This window comes from Callithrix jacchus, chromosome 15 (assembly GCF_049354715.1).
Source record: "Callithrix jacchus isolate 240 chromosome 15, calJac240_pri, whole genome shotgun sequence".
Classification (NCBI taxonomy): Eukaryota; Metazoa; Chordata; class Mammalia; order Primates; family Cebidae; genus Callithrix; species Callithrix jacchus.
Window position 1 is genome coordinate 39,376,269 of NC_133516.1, and position 19,480 is coordinate 39,395,748.

The window sequence follows — 19,480 nt, forward strand, 5'->3', positions numbered from 1 at the left end:
CACAAAGTCTCTGCTCAGTGCGTAGGTGCTGGCTCAGCCTGGGATGTACCCACCACGCCACCGAAAAGAGCGATTAGGGTGGGCTATGTTGTGGAAATGAAATGGGCAACACCTTCCACACCGCGAGTAAAGCTCGCAATCCAGGTGGAGGTCTCCATGTCCTAGTGCAGTCCAGCCCGGACCACAGGTAGGAGAGTTCGTTCACCAGCCAAGATTCCAGGACAGACGTCCACGTCCTCCAACGAAGCGGAACACGTGACACTGCCCCATAGACTTCCGGCTTGGAGCGCAGGCTACCTCCCGTCTGCAGCGTGCACTTTCGACAATCATCGAATCTAGTATTTTCCTCTGACACCTTTATGTTTTCTTCACTTCCCTATAATTCTGACCTATCTTGTAGATAAAAATTAATCATCAGAGAATTAGAGACGTGAGTGCCCAAGCGTCTGGCGAAAGTGCGAGGCGGAAGCACTTCATTCCCTCTCTCCGCTAGCCGGAAGTCGTGAGGTCTGAATGAGTCAAAGCCGGCGGTCTCGGCTCCTCAGCTCCACCTGACAGTAGGCCGCTGATCGGCCGCCGGTCTGGTCGACCGCTAGGCCACCAGGTTCATGTGGAGGCTCCCAGGCGTTCGCGCCGCGCTTCGGAGGATCCGGACGGCGGTGGAGCAGCTGAGCCGAGCTGAAGCGGAGAGCGAGAAGGCAGCGGGAGCGATGGAACGAGCTGTAGTGCGCTGTGTACCCTCGGAACCTAAGCTGAGCCTGTCATTCGCTTTGGCTGATGGCAGCCACAAGAACATGCAGCGCGACCAGAGCGAGCCGCTGGGTCGAGTCCTCAGCCGCATCGCTACCAATGCCCTAAAGGGTCACGCTAAGGCGGCCGCCGCCAAGAAGAGCAGGAAAAGCAGGCCGAATGTGAGCGGCGGTGCGTCCTGTTCAGGGCCGGGGTCTGAGACGGCGGTGGCCTGCGAGCCCGTGGTGAAGCTGTATTACCGGGAGGAGGCAGTGGCTGAGGACGTGCTCAACGTGGACGCCTGGCAAGACGGCGCGGTGCTGCAGATCGGCGATGTTAAGTACAAGGTGGAGCGCAACCCGCCCGCCTTCACCGAACTGCAGTTGCCGCGCTACATCATGGCCGGGTTCCCTGTGTGCCCCAAACTCAGCCTCGAATTTGGAGATCCCGTCGGCTCCCTCTTCCGCTGGTACAAGGAAGCCAAGCCCGGAGCGGCGGAGCCTGAGGTCAGTGTCCCCTCGCCATTGTCTCCCTCCTTTCCTTCTTCTTGGACCGAGACTGACGTGGAGGAGCGCGTCTACACCCCGTCCAATGCCGACATCGGGCTAAGGCTCAAGCTTCATTGCACCCCAGGCGATGGGCAGCGCTTTGGGCCGAGCCGGGAGTTGGAAAGTGTGTGTCGGGTAGAGGCTGGGCCTGGCACCTGCACTTTTGACCACCGGCATCTCTACACGAAGAAGGTGACGGAGGACGCTTTTATCCGCACTGTCTCTTACAACATCCTGGCAGACACGTACGCGCAGACTGATTTCTCGCGAACGGTCCTGTACCCATACTGTGCCCCCTACGCCCTGGAGCTCGACTACCGCCAGAACCTTATCCAGAAGGAACTCACCGGCTACAACGCCGATGTCATCTGTTTGCAGGAGGTTGACCGCGCAGTGTTTTCTGACAGCTTGGTACCCGCCTTAGACGCCTTCGGGCTAGAGGGGGTGTTTCGAATCAAGCAGCACGAAGGCCTGGCCACTTTCTACCGAAAGTCTAAGTTCAGCCTTCTTAGCCAGCATGACATTTCGTTCCACGAAGCCCTTGAGTCCGACCCACTTCACAAAGAACTGCTGGAGAAACTAGTTTTGTACCCATCAGCACAGGAGAAGGTGCTCCAGAGATCTTCTGTTCTTCAGGTAAAGTAACTCCGCCCATCTCTTCACATTACTGTCCCACTTTTAGGGGCCTAAAAGGCAAGCGGTGAGGTGGGGGTTAAAATTGCGATGAAAGTATCCAGGTATTGTTGAAAGGTGTGTTTGCGCTTGTATCTTCAACGCAAAGTTTACTCTTAATTCATTCAGCAGATATTTTTTTAACACCTCTGGTGTGCCTGCCACACTGCAGGTTGCCTTGAACAAGACAAGCAGGGACTTTTACAGTGCTTACAATCTAGCGAGAGGGACACATGCTAAATGCAAGAACTATAGTAGCTAATGTTTTTTACTGCTTGCAGAGCACTGTTCTGGCACATTTTAAAGTACTTTTTTTTTTTGAGACGGAGTCTCACACTGTTACCTGGGCTGGAGTGCCTGGGCGCGATCACCACTCACCGCAAACTTCGCCTCCCAGATTCAAGCGATTCTCCTGCCTCAGCCTCCCAAGTAGCTGGGATACAGGTGCCCGCCACCACGCCTGGCTAATATTTTGTATTTTTAGTAGAGACGGGATTTCACTATGTTGGCCAGGCTGGTCTCAAACGCCTGACCTCGTCATTCACCCGCCTCGGCCTCCCAAAGTTCTGGGATTACAGGCATGAACCACAGCTCCCGGCCCAAATTACTTAAAATTTAAGAGCTTGGTGTGTTTTGAAATGCTCCGTAAGTATAAACCAGTTGTTTTTTTAAATCATAGGCTTATTGAATCTTCACAGTAATTCCCCTGTTCCCATTTTATAGATGTCATTCGTGCGTTAAAGTTTTTAAGTAATTAATTTTGTTCATGGTAAGAAGAGCATCTACCATTTTTTTGAGCACCTGAGGGGCTTCGTGCACCGGTGTAAGATCGTTTAATTGTCTCCACACAACAGTCCATGTAGATGGTATTGTCAGTGATTACGAGTTCGAAAGTGGCTAGAAAAGTGTCTTTCTGCAGGTCCCATTGCTATACACGGTAAAGTGAGTATTCAAACCCAGGTCTGCCTGACTTGAACCTGCACTTACGCTTGAAAACACTTCTCTCCAGTCAAAGTGTTGTCATGTAAAATGTATTGTTTACATACTAGCTTTATATATTGGATTGCTATTAAAACATGTTACACGGACTCCTACTCATGTAGATCCTGAAACTTAAATAACAAATCGGATTTCATGATTGCAGTCCTAGTTCATCAAGAGAAGGAGATGGAATAAAATGTTAGTTCATCATATAGTCTTAGACACAAAAACATTTGGGAGATTTGCAGATGCCAGCCGAATTCTTGGCACTTTTTGTTTATTTTAGGTTTCAGTTCTTCAGTCTACAAAGGACTCTTCTAAAAGGATATGTGTTGCTAATACCCATCTTTACTGGCATCCTAAAGGTAGGTTTTACTTAGTCTCACAAGTGACTTAAATGTGGCTTAAGATTGTTTAAAGCTATTTTACACATATATTCTTTTTTTTTTTTTTTTTTTTTGAGACGGAGTTTCACTCTTGTTACCTAGGCTGGAGTGCAATGGCGCGATCTTGGCTCACCGCAACCTCTGCCTCCTAGGTTCAGACAATTCTCCTGCCTCAGCCTCCTGAGTAGCTGGGATTATAGGCACACGCCACCATGCCCAGCTAATATTTTATATTTTTAGTAGAGACAGGGTTTCACCATGTTGACCAGGATGGTCTCGATCCCTTGACCTCGTGATCCACCCGGCTCGGCCTCCCAAAGGGCTGGGATTACAGGCGTGAGCCACCATGCCCGGCTATATATATCTTCAATGTCACCGAGAGACTGTAATTTGTGTAGTTTTTTCTTTTTTAACTTAAATGACTTTTTAAAAATGCTTACATTAATGTTTTTTATGTTCATAGGTGGGTATATTCGCCTCATTCAAATGGCAGTAGCCTTGGCTCACATTAGACATGTTTCATGTGATCTGTATCCTGGCATACCAGTTATATTTTGTGGGGACTTTAATAGTACACCATCAACAGGAATGTATCATTTTGTCATCAATGGCAACATTCCAGAGGATCATGAAGACTGGGCTTCCAATGGGGAGGAGGAAAGATGCAACATGTCTCTTACGCATTTCTTCAAGCTGAAAAGTGCTTGTGGTGAACCTGCTTACACAAATTATGTTGGTGGCTTTCATGGATGTCTAGATTACATTTTCATTGACTTAAATGCTTTAGAAGTTGAACAGGTGATTCCATTACCTAGTCATGAAGAAGTTACCACCCACCAGGCCTTACCTAGTGTTTCCCATCCCTCTGATCACATAGCACTTGTATGTGATTTAAAATGGAAATAGATGTGTGTTTAATGGAACTGAAGTCTAAAGAGGAAGTAGTTACTTTAGCAAAAAAATGTAATATGAATCAAAGTTTATATGTAACCTTTGAAGAGGAATGGTAAATGTTCAATACTCCTAGTTAAGTTCCAGATGTCTTTGTTATGAAACTGTTAATGTTTGCATCACAAATCTTCTTTCCTTTTTTTTCTCTACATTTGGAGGAGAAACAGATATATTTATGACTAGCAAAATAGAAAATTGAATTATTTTTCTTCAACTTGAGGCTCTCAGAAAAAAAAGGAAGATTCAATTATTGTGTACATTTTTTTTGTTTTTGAGATGGAGTTTTGTTCTTGTTGCCCAGGCTGGAGTTCAATGGCACGATCTCAGCTCACTGCAACCTCCGCTCCCCCACCCCCCCACCCCAGGTTCAGGTGATTCTCCTGCCTCAACCTCACAGGCACTCACCAACATGTCCAGGTAATTTTTGTATTTTTAGTGGAAACGGGGTCTCACCACGTTGGACAGGCTGGTCTTGAACTCCTGACCTCACATGATCCTCCCGCCTCAGCTTCCCAAAGTGCTAGGGTTACAGTCGTGAGCCACCATGCCTGGCCCTTGTGTACATGTTTTAATAAGTAAATTTTTTTAGCTAGTACTTCAGAATTTTTAAAGTACCATTTGAATGATCTTAATTTTTCTTTCATAACAACACATTCCAAATTGAATCATGTTTATGTACTAAGAGGGAAAACGTATATAAGTGAAGGTGAGAGACTAAGTTATAGGTGACGTTAGAGACCTAAGATGAGAGACCTGAAACATGGAAGGTGTAACATTAGGGTCTACCTCTACCTCAATTTAGTTAGCGATTTACTACAATTTTAGAGCTTTAACAAAGATAAAAAGAAATCGTTACCAATTGTTATTGCTTCTCATCTTTCATTTTTCAATGAACAAGTAAAGTATTTTCATTCCTATTTTTAGGATTTTAGTTTTTAGTGTATGGTACAAATGAACACAATTTATATTCTAATTCTTACTGCAGCTCATTTTAATTTTTAGGATGCAAGCACAATTTAGTTGCAAAGTGAGTAGCAACATACTCAACTTGATCTCATTGTCTTTAATTACTCTTGCCCATGAAAAATGTTCACAAATGAACAGGATATTTGACCATATGATATTAAAGAGTACAGCACAATACATTATAAGAAACTACCTACTGATACAGACTTGAAATTTTGGATGAATCATTGAGCATTTCTATGCTGGAAGTAATTTCAAAATTGTTGGTTTTTATAAATAGGAAAAAGGGTGAGTAGTGGGACTTTTAAGCATCTCTGAAATAAAAAAATACTATTCTTTTTATAGACAAGCATTATAGTTTGAGTTACAGACAACAGTGTGTATATATGTAATATATAGTAAAAGAAAATTTATATGTGAAGCCAAACTTTTTAAAATTAGAAATTACAAATGGCTATGATGATTAGTGTCTAGCCTAGAGTGTTAACGGAGCTATACTAATTAAGTTGTCAAATACATTATTTATAATACTTTAGCTGTTGCTTTTTTGATGTTCAGGGTAACTATGTTATCTCATTTCTGCATTTAATTAATAGCTCGGGTATTAAAAGCCCACCCCCTTCAGGAAAAGCTTTGGTTTTCCCCAGTCATGAAAGCCCTTGTTTCAAATTCTTTAATCTCTGAACCAGTATCATAAAAACTTTCCTCTTTTGTTAACGTCTGTACTTATTCTGCTCACTATCAAATGTATTGTTAACTTTTTGTAAGTTTGAGAATGAAAGGGTTTTATCTGCACTTGATCAAGGGAAAAATCAAAGGGGAAGTTTCTTGGGATCTTGTTTAGAAAAAAAGTATAAATAAAAAATTGATGCTACCAAATTGTGCCTTCCTGAATACCATTTTTGAGAGCATTTTAACAGCAGTTTACAAATATGTAAATAATAGATTAAAACCAAAACCTGAGTCTCGTATTTTCTTTCATTTTTAAAATGTGTTTTTGGTCTCCTTTCAAACAAAGATGTTGACAGGACCTTTAGACTAAATTGGGAGAAAACAGTGTCACTGTGAAAAGTTGAGAAACATTTTGAAAGAAAAAATTCAAATGTGCCCATGAAAAAACATACAGGTTCCACATTAAAACTAGCTAGATTAAAGTCTAGTCAGAAAAACTCAGCACTTTACAGACATTCCATGTTCTTATCCTTCTCTGACTAAACAGTATACTCAGATTGTATACAGGCATTTCAGATTATTAGGACATGGAATGTTATTGTGAAGTATCATATAATCTGATCAAATCTCCAGTATACAGGTATTTTAGAATGACTGGAGTCCAAAGGTATCAAACACTAAGAATGCATAAATAGCATACAGTTTCTTTGTACTCATGAGGTAGAATGCATTGTTATTCAGAAATGTCTGTTTCTTTTTTATTTTATTATTTTTTAATAGGGTCACCTCACCCGAGGAGCTGGAACTTTGAGTCTCCTCCTACTGCCCGTAGGCACCCAGAAATGTCTGTTTAAAGCAACCCGTGTGATTGCATTTTTTTATTACATTTGGATTTTTTAGTAAATTTAAAGAAAACATGGAAAATTTAGTGAGTTTCTTTGGTAAACCACATTTTATAATGTTACAAGTTCTTGCTATAGGAATTAATATTCTAAATTTTTTTTTGAGATGGAGTCTTGCTCTGTTGCCAGGCTGGAGTGCAGTGGTATGATCTTGGTTCACTACAACCTCTGCCTCCTGGGTGCAAACAATTCTCCTGCCTCAGCCTCCCTAGTAGCTGGGACTACAGGTGCATGCCATGCCTGGCTAATTTTTTTGAATTTTTAGTAGAGACAGGGTTTCTCCATGTTGGCCAAGATGCTCAATCTCTTGTGATCCGCCCGCTTCGGCCTCCCAAAGTGCTGGGATTACAGGCATGAGCCACCACGCCCAGCCTGAAAACTAATTTTCTAAACACAAATATTTCCATGTTTCGAGCATTTTAATAATTGGCCGGCACAGTGGCTCACACCTATAATCCCAGCACTTTGAGAGGCCAAGGTGGGTGGATCACCTGAGGTCAGGAGTTCAAGACCAGCTTGGTCAACAAGGTGAAAACCCATCTCTACTAAATGTAGAAAAATTAGCAAGAGGTGGTGGCAGGCGCCTGTAATCTCATCTACTTTGGAAGCTGAGGCAGGAGAATCACAAACCTAGGAGGGGGAGGTTAGTGAGCCAAGATCACCACTGCGCTCCAGCCTGGACAACAAGAGCGAAACTCTTTCTCAAAATAATAATAATAAAATAATTGCTCAATATAGTACAGGAAGGCAACACTATCTAGAGGACTAGGCACAGTGGCTCACAACTGTAATCCCAACATTTGGGGAGGCTAAGGCAGGAAGATCACTTGAGCTGAGGAGTTCAAGACCAGGCTTGGCAACACTGTGAGACCCCATCTCTGCAAAAAATAAAATTAGCCAGGCATGGTAGTGCATGCCTGTAGTCCCAGCTACTCAGGAGGTGGAAGCCAGAGAGGATCACTTGAGCCCAAGAGATCAAGGTGTGATCTGCACTCCAGCTTGGGTGACAGAGCAAGACCCTGTCTCCAGAAAACCACTCTAGATTTCATTTTGTTGGGGGTAGAGAGGACAATTTTTAACAGCTTTAACTGACATGGGTAATATATAAGTTCTGTGCTCCCGCTTTATGAGAAAGTACTTTTTTAAATGTTGAAAATACTAGAGCTGTGTTAATTTGATGATTTTTTTTTCGTAGCATTAACTTCAGAATAACCATACAGTATTGCTTGCTGATATATTACCAAATCATTTTTTCTTGAGATAAAATTCATACGATTCACATGAGATTAACATTCTCAAGTGTATAAGCCAGTTGCATTCAGTACAGTCACAATGTGAAACAGTCTAGTTTGTACTGCTTTTAAATCTTGATTTAGGTATGCATTTGCAGATAGCAAGAATAAGAAATACTAATTTCTGAGAAACTGAAATGACAGTGGCTGAATATAACCAAGTTATGCTGCTTAAAAAAAAAGACCAGCTGGGCATGGTAGCTCACGCCTGTAATCCAAGCACTTTGGAGGCCAAGGCGGGCAGATCACCTGAGGTCGGGAGTTCAAGACCAGCCTGACCAACATGGTGAGACCCCGTCTTTCAAAAAAAAAAAAAGAAGACCAAACTCTACTTATTAAAAATATATTTTAAAAAGAAAGCTCTAAATTCAAGATAAGATTTTAAAATACATTTTTTTAAAATTGAGCTAATATGACATTCAAAATTATAAAAGTAACGGGAAATTATTTTGCAAATTGGCCATCTTCACAGTGTACTGAATCATATTTAAGACATGCTAAATTTTAATTTTTTTTTTCTCTGTCACCCAAGCTAGAGTGCAGTGGCACGATCTCGGCTCACTGCAACCTCCGCCACCCGGGCTCAAGCGATTCTCCTGCCTCAGCCTCCTTAGTGGCTGGGATTATGGATGTGCACCACCACGCCCAGCTAATGTTTGTATTTTTAGTAGAAATAGGGTTTCACCATATGGCCAGGCTCATCTTGAACTCCTAACCTCAGGTGATCTGCCCGCCTTAGCCTCTCAAAGTGCTGGGATTACGGGCATAAGTCACCATACCTGGCCTAAATTTTAATTTTATATATGTGGTAAAATAATCTTAAACATACTAAATCTCTTCAGCTATCTGCTATGCTAGCAAACTCTGGGTTGCCAAAATTCCATGTTCATATTGCCAGTGTTAGACTCTAATTTAAAATTTCCTTGCAAAATTTCATAGAAAACTGAATTATTCATCTCTATCTTCTGTCCAATTTATGTACTGATTGTATGTCAAAGCATTTATATAACACAGACCATTTTGCCCAGTAATTCACCTTAATGATGTTATCATGAAGTGTTGATGTAGCTTTTTTTTGGTTCTTTTTTTTTTTTTTGATGTACCTTTTTTTTAAGTGTATTGAAGTATTCCTAGGTTGCATTTTTGCTAGTTTCATACCATTTGTGTTCCTTATATGTTGAAGATGGTTCAGTAGGGGAACTGGATAGGTTTTATTTAGTTGGCTTTCTCTTTTTTTTTTTTGAGACAGAGTTTCACTCTTGTTGCTCTGGCTGGAGTACAATGGGTTGATCTCAGCTCACTGCAACCTCCACCTCCCAAGTTCAAGCAATTCTCCTGCCTCAGCCTCCCAAGTAGCTGGGATTACAGGCATGCGCCACCATACCAGGCTAATTTTGTATTTTTAGTAGAGACATGGTTTCTCCATGTTGGTCAGACTGGTCTCCAACTCCCAACCTCAGGTGATTCACCCACCTCAGCCCCACAAAGTGCTGGGATTACAGGCATGAGCCACCATGCCTGGCCTTAGTTGGCTTTCTTATACTGGATAACATAAACAGTCTTCTTTTTTGAGACAGGGTCTGGCTTTGTCACCCACGCTGGAAGGCAGTGGTGCCATCAAAGTTCACTGCAACCTCTACCTCCTGGACTTATGCAATCCTCCCACCACAGCCTCCCCAAATAGCTGGGACTACAGGTACACACCACCACACCTGGCTAATTTTTGTATATTTTGTAGACAAAAAAAATGGTTTCACCACGTTGCCCAGGCTGGTCTTGAACTTCTGAGTTCAAGCAATCCACCCCCCTTGGCCTCCCTAAGTGCTGGTATTCCAGACGTGAAGCTACCCCACCCAGTTAGCACAAAATTTTTTTTTATTTAAATAATAAGACAGGGTCTTGCTGTTGCCCAGGCTGGAGTGTGCAGTGGCATGATCATAGCTCACTGAAGTCTCAAACTACAGGGCTTAAGCGATTCTTCTACCTCAGTCTCCTGAATAGCTCTGACTACAGGTGCATGCCACCAAGTCTGGCTAATTTTTAAAATTTTTTGTAGAGATGACGTCTCACTATGTCGCCCAGGCTGGGTCTTAAACTCCTGAGCTCAAATGACTCTCCCACTTCAGCCTCCCAAAGTACTGGGATTATAGGTGTGAGCCACCACACACAGCCCTTTATTAAAAAAAAAAATTTAAACAAGTTTTTTCTCCAGGAAAGAACATATTTAGCAATTTTAAAAAACATTTTATGGGTACATAGTAGGCATATATATCTGTGTGGTACATACTTTTCAATAAATTGAGTACCCATCACATCAATCATTCATCATTTGCGTTATGCACATTCCAACTGTACTCGCTCAGTTATTCTAAAATGTGATATACACACTTTTAAAAGAATTTATTGCATATAATCCTTATATCCCCTGTGGAAGTTTGGAGAAATGGTACATCCAGAGATAAAATCAGTTAGAAATAATAGTGGCCTTCCTCAGAAAGGCTGGGTTAGGTATAGTGTTTTGGGTATCTTAAACCAAGAAAGGATATTTCTTTCTTTTTTGAGACGGAGTTTCACTCTTGTTACACAGGCTGGAGTGCAATGGTGCGATCTAGGCTCACCGCAACCTCTGCCTCCTGGGTTCAGGCAATTCTCCTACCTCAGCCTCCTGAGTAGCTGGGATTACAGGTACGCGCCACCATGCCCAGCTAATTTTTGTATTTTTAGTAGAGACGGGGTTTCACCATGTTGACCAGGATGGTTTCGATCTCTTGACCTCGTGATCCACCTGCCTCAGCCTCCCAAAGTGCTGGGATTACAGGCTTGAGCCACCGCGCCCGGCCAAGAAAGGATATTTCTATCCAAGCTGTAGAATTTTTAATAATTATATTATAAATAATGGAATCAGGCCCACACAGTGGCTCACATCACATAATCCCATTCTCCATAAGAGCTTTTCATCACTGCATATCAACACAGTTGACAGGGACTGGTCCCCAAAAGAAGCTGCATATTCACTTGACAGTCACTCCCTATTTCCCCTAGCTCCTAGCAACAACTTAACCTGTCTGAATTTGCCTATTCTGGACATTTCATATAAATGGAATCATACGGTTTATGTAGTCTTTTGTGACTGGCCTCTTTCACTTAAGATGTTTTTTAGGTTCTTCCTGTTGTAGCATGTATCAGGAGTTTGTTTTTATAATGAATGTTCCATCTTATGAACATACCACATCTGTCCATTCATTAGATGACAGACATTTGGATTGCTTCCACTTCCTGGCTTCTATTAATAATACTGCTATAAACATTTGTATACAAGTTTTTGAGTGAATATGTGTTTTTGTTTCTCTTGGGCACATACAAGGAGTGGAATTGTTGGGTCGTATGATAGCCTTTTGAGGAACTGCTAGACTGTTATGGAAAGCAGTTGCATTATTTTGCATTTGCACCAGCAATATGAGGGTTCCAATTTCCTTCCATCCTCATCAACATTTTATTATCTTTTTTTGCCTATAGGCATCCTAGTGTTAAGTGGCATTTCATTGTGGTTTTGATTTGCATTTCCATGATGGTAAATGATGTTAAGCGTCTTTTTATGTGCTCATTGGCCATCTATATATCTCTGGAAAAATGTCTTTTGAAATACTTGCCCATTTAAAAGTGTTACTGGTTGTTTAGCCACCCCTCCTTAAAAATACATATAATGATAATAATAATCCATCATCTCTTGCCTTTTCAGGGCCGTGCAAGAGGCAAATCTTTCTTAGTCTGTGCTTCAGACATCCCTTTAGTTCCCAGCCTAAAAAAAAAAAGAAACACTGTAACCAAAATCAGGTGAGTTCCCAGAAAGCAGGGATAAGCTGTCCAACACCAAGTACTTAACATGCCCAATAAAATTGAAAATGTGGCTGAGCGGGGTGGCTCATGCCTGTAATCCCAGCACTGTGGGAGGCCAAGGCAGGCCTGATCACTTGTCAGGAGTTTGAAACCAGCCTAGCCAACATGGTGAAACCTTGTCTCTACTAAAAATACAAAAAAAAATTATTAGTCAGGCATGGTGGTGCACTCTTGCAGTCATAGCTACTCTGGAGACTGAGGCAGGAGAATCTCTTGAACCCAGGAGGCAGAGGTTGCAGTGAGCCAGGATTTGCAGGCGACAGAGCAAGACTCCATCTCAAAAAATAAAAATTGACCAATTGAGGTGGCTCAACGCTTGTAATCCCAGCACTTTGGGAGGCCGAGGTGGGTGGATCACAGGGTCAGGAGTTGGGAGACCAGCGTGGCCAATATGGTGAAACCCCGTCTCTACCAAAAATACAAAAATTAGCTGGGTGTGGTGATGTGCGCATGTAGTTCCAGCTACTGGGGAGGCTGAGGCAGAAGAATCACTTAAACCCTGGAGGAGGTTACAGTGAGCTGAGATTGTGCCACTGCACTCCAGCCTGGGTGACAGCGAGACTGCCTCAAAAAAAAAAAAAAATTGAAAACATATTATTTGAACAATATAAAAATAACTGACAAGGAGGAAGGAACCTAACTCCACTACCCTCTAACACATGAAGCCGTGGTGGCAGGCCTCCAGCAGTATAGCTACCTTAATTATTTTTTGCCTGTGTCTAGATAAGCACTTTTGCTATTCATTTCTCACAATGTTATTAGAATTTAACTATTGAAGATAAAGGGATAGTCCTCTAAAAGTAACATAGTGAAAAACAACAGCAGCCAAATAACCTTCCATTAGTGGCCCAGGAATGCAATGTCACAATGTATATACCAGTAGAAATATATTTTCCCTATTAGATCCTCAGATAATTAACTTACAGATTGTTATTATTAAATCTAGTTTTCATACTAATTCTACCAAAGCTGGTAACCAAAATTTACATTCTTGAAACACCTAGAAGTACAAGCTACCGGAAGGTACAAGCACTTGTTTTCTCTCGTTTCTCCCCATTGAGAAGCACTTAGCTGGGTGCAGTCCCAGCTGGGTCCCAAAACTTTGGGAGGCTGAGGCGGTGGGGATCACCTGAGGTCAGGAGTTCAAGACCAGCCTGGCCAATATGGTGAAACCCTGTCTCTACTAAAAATACCATGGTGTGTGTCTGTAAGCCCAGCTACCCGGGAGGCTGAGGCAGAACTGCTTGAACCCCAGAGGCAGAGGTTGCAGTGAGCTAAGATTACACCACTGCACTCCAGCCTGGGCAACAGAGTGAGACTCCATCTCAATAAGATAAAAGAAAATAAAAGCACTTGTCTTCAATGACAAGTTAGTAGTCACTTTTAAACATCCATGACAAAGAACCAGGATTTCACATTTAAGAAAGTTCCCTATTAGATCCTCAGATAATTAACTTACAGATTGTTATTATTAAATCTAGTTTTCATACTAATTCTACCTGTAGAATTTACATTGGCTCCTACCTGCAATCTCAGCACTTTGGGATGCCTTGGTGGGTCAATCGCTTGAACTGGAGTTGAAGACCAGCCTAAGCAACATGGCAAAACCCCATGTCTCTATAAAAAAATAACAAAAATTAGGCAGGCATGATGGTGTGGGCCTATAATCCCAGCTACACAGGAGACTGAGGTAAGAGGATTGCTTGAGCTTGGGAGGTTAAGGCTCAGTGAGCTGTGATCATGCCACTGCACTCCAGCCTGGGCAACAGAGCGAGACCCTGTCTCAAAAAAAAAAAAAAAAAGTTTGATCCCAGTAAGTGACCTGAAAGTAATTACTACTAGATGAAAGATAATTCTGTATGCTGAAATAAATAAGTTATACTCTCCACAAAAGACATATTTCACTTCTTTTTTTTTAGTACAGTGAGATGGTGGTCTCACTGTATTTACCAGGTTGGTCTCAAACTCCTGACCTCAGCCTCCCAAAGTGCTGGGATTGCAGGCATGAGCCACCAAGCCTTTTTTATTTCAATGGAGGGTATATAAGGTTAAGCGGAAAATTCCATGGAAATTGAAACCCTTAACAAAGTATCAAGATATTAGATCACAGAAAAGGAGCTTATGTTAAAGTAAGACAAAAGACAATGGGAAATATTATGGACAAAAAAAATAAGCTTATTGGACAGGGAGACCAGAGAACAGATAATCATACTATTCTTAACTCTGATGCTGCCAAGTGAGCCTATAAGGGAATCACAATTTCTCTTTAGTTTGTCTACTGACATTATTTGACAGAGTACTTTCTAATCTGGCAATATAATCAACAGCTCTGTACAACAGGGGTAGTAACAGAGAACTCTTATTCATTGACCAACATGTGTTTTAACATTTGAGTGAACAGTAAGCATTCAATTTTGATAGCATAAACTATTTCATAAGAGTACTTCAATAACCAAGGATAGTGACAGTGATTTTGTATTTGCATAAAACAGGGAAAGGCTAGGAGTTACCTCTCAATACTTTTCCCCAAAACATTTAACCACTTCTATTTGGGGGGGGGGGGACTTAAAAAATATATCACAGAGTGAAGACAAAATAATTTTTTTCTTTTTTTGAGATGGAGTTTCGCTTTTATTACCCAGGCTGGAGTGCAATGGTGCGATCTCGGCTCACTGCAACCTCTGCCTCCTGGGTTCAGGCAATTCTCCTGCCTCAGCCTCCTGAGTAGCTGAGACTACAGGCACACGCCACCATGCCCAGCTAATTTTTTGTATCTTTAGTAGAGACGGGTTTCACCATTTTGATCAGAATGGTCTCGATCTCTTGACCTTGTGATCCACCCGCCTCAGCCTCCCAAAGTGCTGGGATTACCGGACAAAATAACTTTTAGGGGTAAACAAGTATCAAGTTGCTAATACTTTCTTTAAAAAATATAAAAGTTGGGGTTTGGGGCATGGCAAAAATAAAAAAAAATTAAGGCTAGGCACAGTGGCTCATGCCTGTAATCCCAACACTTTGGGAGGCTGAGGCGGGTGGATCACAAAGTTAGGAGTTCAAGACCAGCCTAACCACCATGGTGAGACCCCATCTCTTAAAAAAAAAAAAAAAAAGAGAAAAATATAAAAATTAACTGGGTGTGGTGGCTCATGCCTGTAGTACCATACCTGTAGTACCAGCTACTTTCAGGGCTGAGGTGGGAGAATCACTTGAGCCCAGGAGGTGCAGTGAGCCAAGATTCTGCCACTGCACTCCATCCTGGGTGACAGTGAGATCATCTCAAAAAGATCTGCCTTACATCACAAGATTATATGGATTCTCTAGTCCTTCTTTACAGTCCATGAAAACATCTTTGCATAACTGGGTTAAATACCTTGGCAATTTAATGATTTAACTACAACCCTAACACTGAATTTATTCACTTACGGTTTTTTGTTTTTGTTTTTTTTTTTTGAGACAGAGTCTTGTGTCACCAGGTGCCAGGCTGGAGTGCAGTGGCGTGATGTCATCTCACTGCAACCTCCGCCTCCCAGGTTCAAGCAAATCTCCTGCCTCAGCCTCTGGAGTAGCTGGGACTACAGGCACACACCACCATGCCCAGTTAATTTTTCTATTTTTTTTTTAGCAGAGATGGGGTTTCACCATGTTGGCCAGGATGGTCTCCATGCCTTGACCTCGTGATCCGCCAGCATCGGCCTCCCAAAGTACTGGGATTACAGGCGTGAGCCACCGCACCCGGCCTCATTTATGTTTTATATTTCCTGGTTGATACCCTATAAGACTACACACACATATTAAACTATATATAGCTCAGTTTTATCTAACAAGAAATGACACCTCTTCTTTAGGGGAAGCAAGAAGGGAGAATTCATCCAGTTGGCTAGGAAAACAGCATTTCTAACAAGTAACACAAACTAGTTCAAACATACTTTGCCCTAATCATCAACTAATTCTAATTTCCTTTTGGTTAATCCAGTATTTCTTCTTTTTGAGGGGGGCGGGGGCAGAGTCTTGCTGTCACCCAGGCCTCAGTGCAGTGGCGCAATCTCAGCTCACTGCAACCTCTGCCTCCCAGGTTCTAGTGATTCTCTTCCCTCAGCCTCTCAAGTAGCTAGGACCACAAGCATGCAGCACCATGCTGAATTTTTATTTTCGGTAGATTTGAGGTTTCACTATGTTGCCCAGGCTGGTCTTGAACTCCTGAACTCAGGCAATCTGCCTACCTTAGCCTCCCAAAGTACTAGGATTATAGGTATGAGCCACTGTGCCTGGCCATTGTTTATTATTATTTATTTGGCAATTCAAAATTATGTTTTTTACAGGTAGGCATTCGATTTTGGAAGTAATTTTCAATCCATAAATTTAGCCGAATCTTTACAAGCCATTAAGAATGCAACATTAGAATACAGACAGAAACTAAGTTACTCAGTTATCAAGTTGAGCCCTTACCAACTTAATAGATGTAGTTGATGAGGTATACTTTTATGAGTTAAATGCAACTTTTTGTTGAAGTTCCAAAATGTATCATGTTAAAAAGTGTGGTCCGGCATGGTGGCTCATGCCTGTAATCCTAGCACTTTGGGAGGCCAAGGTGGAGGGATCACCTGAGGTCAAGAGTTTGGGACCAGCCTGGCTAACATGGTGAAACCCTGCCTCCACTAAAAATACAAAAATTAGCTGGGCATGGTGGCACATGCCTGTAATCCCAGCTACTCGGGAGTCTGAGGCAGGAGAATCGATTGAACACAGGGGGTGGAGGTTGCAGTGAGCCACAATCACGCCACTTCACTCCAGCCTGAGCGAAAGAGCGAAACTCCATTTAAAAAAAGAAAAAAGTGCCTGTGAAACTTTTTTGTAGAAGAGTAACATCACTTAGTCTCTATATTGGCCATACAAGCAGCACTTGAATTTTTCGTAATTAACCTTAACTAAAACACACATGCATACATGCTTTTTGAGCAGTTCGTTTTATTATAGTCTTTTACTCTCCCCGCCCTACTCCACATACCATGCCTCTTCCCTGCTGTTTGTTTCTTTTTAAGTAGAGACAGGGTCTCACTATGTTGCCAAGGCTGATCTCAAACTCCTGCTCTCAAGTGATCCTTCTGCCTCGCCTCCCAAAGTGCTAAGATAATAGGCGTGAGCCACTGTGCCAGGCCTACCTTTTACTTTTGATCTGACTTTAGAAAACTTAAGTTTTTAATAGTGCTCCCCATGTTATTATACACATGAAAACAACCCAGATCTCCACTTTATACAATTAGTAACCTAGTACCAGTGGGATCTGTATTAATGTTCACAATACACAAAATATGCAAGCAAAGTTTGCTATATGAGAAAATACATTTCAAACACCTTAAAAACTCAAGAACACACAATTACATATTTTATCATTTTATTAGGAATAATTCCAAATGGGTTATGAAGAAAATGTATTCATTGAATTTGACGAGTTTTCCAAAAACCCTTAATGAAGATATGTCTGCCCAATAATAAAACATCAGCAGAACTATCATATATTGAGCAAAAAAATCAGGCTGATAACAAAAGCAACATGCAACATAAAAAAGACATGATATAAAGGAAGACAATCTGCTGAATATTAAAAACCATCTAAATATCAATTCTTTGCAACCAGCACGGAACTAATTAGCTATCAAATCAAAACCACACCAAGGTAAGTTTGGCTGCTGTAGGCCAGGAGTCAATGCAGGGGGAAAAAATTTCCTCAGTGCAAGAGAGCTGAATAGTGTTTTGGATCTTTTCCTGGCTGGTACAAGCAGTATTAGAAAATCTTTTTTGGCAAGGGAGAGAAATAAATACAAATGGAATGCTACATTTTTAAATTAGCAGACTGTCTCAGGAATGATAAAGGTGTCAGTAAAGTAGCAAGGGGATAACTTTAAAACATTATTTGTCTGGGGCTCAAAAAACACTCAAAACAGATTTATTTAAAGGTTTCACAATAGCTATGTCCAGGCATTTAGGCTTATGGGAAGTAAAATTAAAAGAGGATACTTTTTCCCCAAGGAGAATTTTTTTAAAACCAGTAACATTGCTAAATAGCAACATTATATTTGGTAAACAATAATTGGCAACAAAATAAGTTCTGCCCAAACCAGTCCCAGATACTGTTTAATAACCAAGATACAAACTAATTTTGTTGTAACAAGCCTAGACCAATTTTATCAAACATGTCCTTGGTTAGTTATCCAGTTTCATTTAACGTTTTGAAAGCTCATTTGACAGCCAGTCAAGTCCTTCATACAGACCAGTTCCTTGTGTTGCACAAGTGGCTTGAACATACCACTGTAAAGAAAAGGTAAGAAAAAACTTGATTAACACAGTTAATATATAACCAGTGTTTCAACCTTCTTAGCCAAAATTAGGAGTCTTCTCAACCTCTTGCTTCTCACAGAACTCTCCCATATTTAAAGCTACTTCTGGCTGGGCATGGCGGCTCACACCTATAAATCTCAGCACTTTGGGAGGTGGAGATGGGAGGATCACTTGAGTTTGAGATCAGCCTGGGCAACATGGTGAGACTTTGTCTCTACTTTTTTAGATTAAATTATTTTTTAAACATAAAGCTACTTCTACCTATACTGGAGGCTGCAGTGAGCCAAGGTCATGCCACTGCACTCCAGCCTGGCCGAGAGAATGAGACTCCATCTCAAAAAATAAAATAAATAAATAAATAAATGATAAAGTTACTTCTACCTATTCATTATATTTAAACAACATTCCCCACCCCCTCAGTCATTCAGCTTTTTTTCGGTGCTGGTTTTTAGTTCCCTTTTAGTATATTCTACCACTTAATCTGAAAATAGAAATCATGGGGAAATTAGTAACTAATAAACTACCCCAAAGTAGAAGAGGTAAATTTTTGAAAGAGTAGAGTTTGTTAATATTTTAGGGGAAAGCTTTTCGGATAATTCTACTATCTTTAGTCCCATGCATTCTAAAATGTTCTTCCTTTTTTTTTGAGACTGAGTCTCACTTTGTTGCCCAGGCTGGAGTGCAGTGGCACAATCTTGGGTCACCACAACCTCTGCCTCCTGGATTCAAGCGATTCTCCTGCCTTAGCCTCCTGAGTAGCTGGGACTACAGGCATGCACCACCATGTCTGGCTAATTTTTGTATTTTTAATACAAATGGGGTTTCACTATGTTGGCCAGGTTGGGCTTGAACTCCTGAACCTCATGATCTGCCTGCCTCCCAAAGTGCTGGGATTATAGGCGTGAGCCACAATGCCCAGCCTGTTCTTGCTTTTTAGATGGTAATGAATCTTATCTCTAGTAACTATGTGAAAGTATCAAGAAAAGAAAATAAAACCTAGAAAGCAATTTACATTTAAGGCATAGTTTAATTAATTTTTTTGACCAGTTTAATGTTTCAAGGCCACTACAAGTATACCATATTACCAATTATTTGAATACCAAATCTCAGTAACCTAGGAGGCTGGGAAAAGGCTCAATTTCATAGCT

The 19,480-nt window shown here is 41.5% G+C and overlaps 3 protein-coding genes across 16 annotated transcripts in view; 1 reads left to right on the forward strand and 2 right to left on the reverse strand.

Annotated features, from left to right (window-relative positions):
- DNAH12 (dynein axonemal heavy chain 12) overlaps positions 1–18,302 on the reverse strand; it is a 346,345-nt gene extending 328,043 nt beyond the window's left edge. For 12 of the 14 annotated variants that reach the window (XM_078351232.1, XM_078351235.1, XM_078351234.1 and 9 more), the window contains exon 1: positions 1–18,302. The gene's annotated coding sequence lies outside the window, so the exon portion shown is untranslated. The other 2 variants (XM_078351228.1, XM_078351230.1) reach the window with 2 other exon arrangements.
- On the forward strand, positions 503–6,112 carry PDE12 (phosphodiesterase 12). Its single transcript, XM_002758494.7, has 3 exons — positions 503–1,913; positions 3,217–3,295; positions 3,780–6,112. The coding sequence occupies exons 1-3, from the start codon at positions 609–611 to the stop codon at positions 4,220–4,222; spliced, it is 1,827 nt and encodes a 608-aa protein (XP_002758540.1). The 5' UTR covers positions 503–608; the 3' UTR covers positions 4,223–6,112.
- The window catches only part of ARF4 (ARF GTPase 4), a 22,529-nt gene continuing 20,420 nt past the window's right edge, over positions 17,372–19,480 (reverse strand). The window contains exon 6 of the mRNA XM_002758503.4: positions 17,372–18,302. Within this exon, the coding sequence (XP_002758549.1) occupies positions 18,216–18,302 (87 nt within the window). The 3' untranslated portion in view covers positions 17,372–18,215. The remainder of the gene's footprint in view (positions 18,303–19,480) is intronic.

Excerpts from the sequence above, each read along its gene's own strand:
- PDE12 (XM_002758494.7), top strand. The coding sequence starts at position 609 with ATGTGGAGGCTCCCAGGCGTTCGCGCCGCGCTTCGGAGGATCCGGACG. Across the intron at positions 1,914-3,216 it reads AGAGATCTTCTGTTCTTCAG|GTTTCAGTTCTTCAGTCTAC; the intron begins GTAAAGTAACTC and ends TGTTTATTTTAG. Across the intron at positions 3,296-3,779 it reads TCTTTACTGGCATCCTAAAG|GTGGGTATATTCGCCTCATT; the intron begins GTAGGTTTTACT and ends TTATGTTCATAG.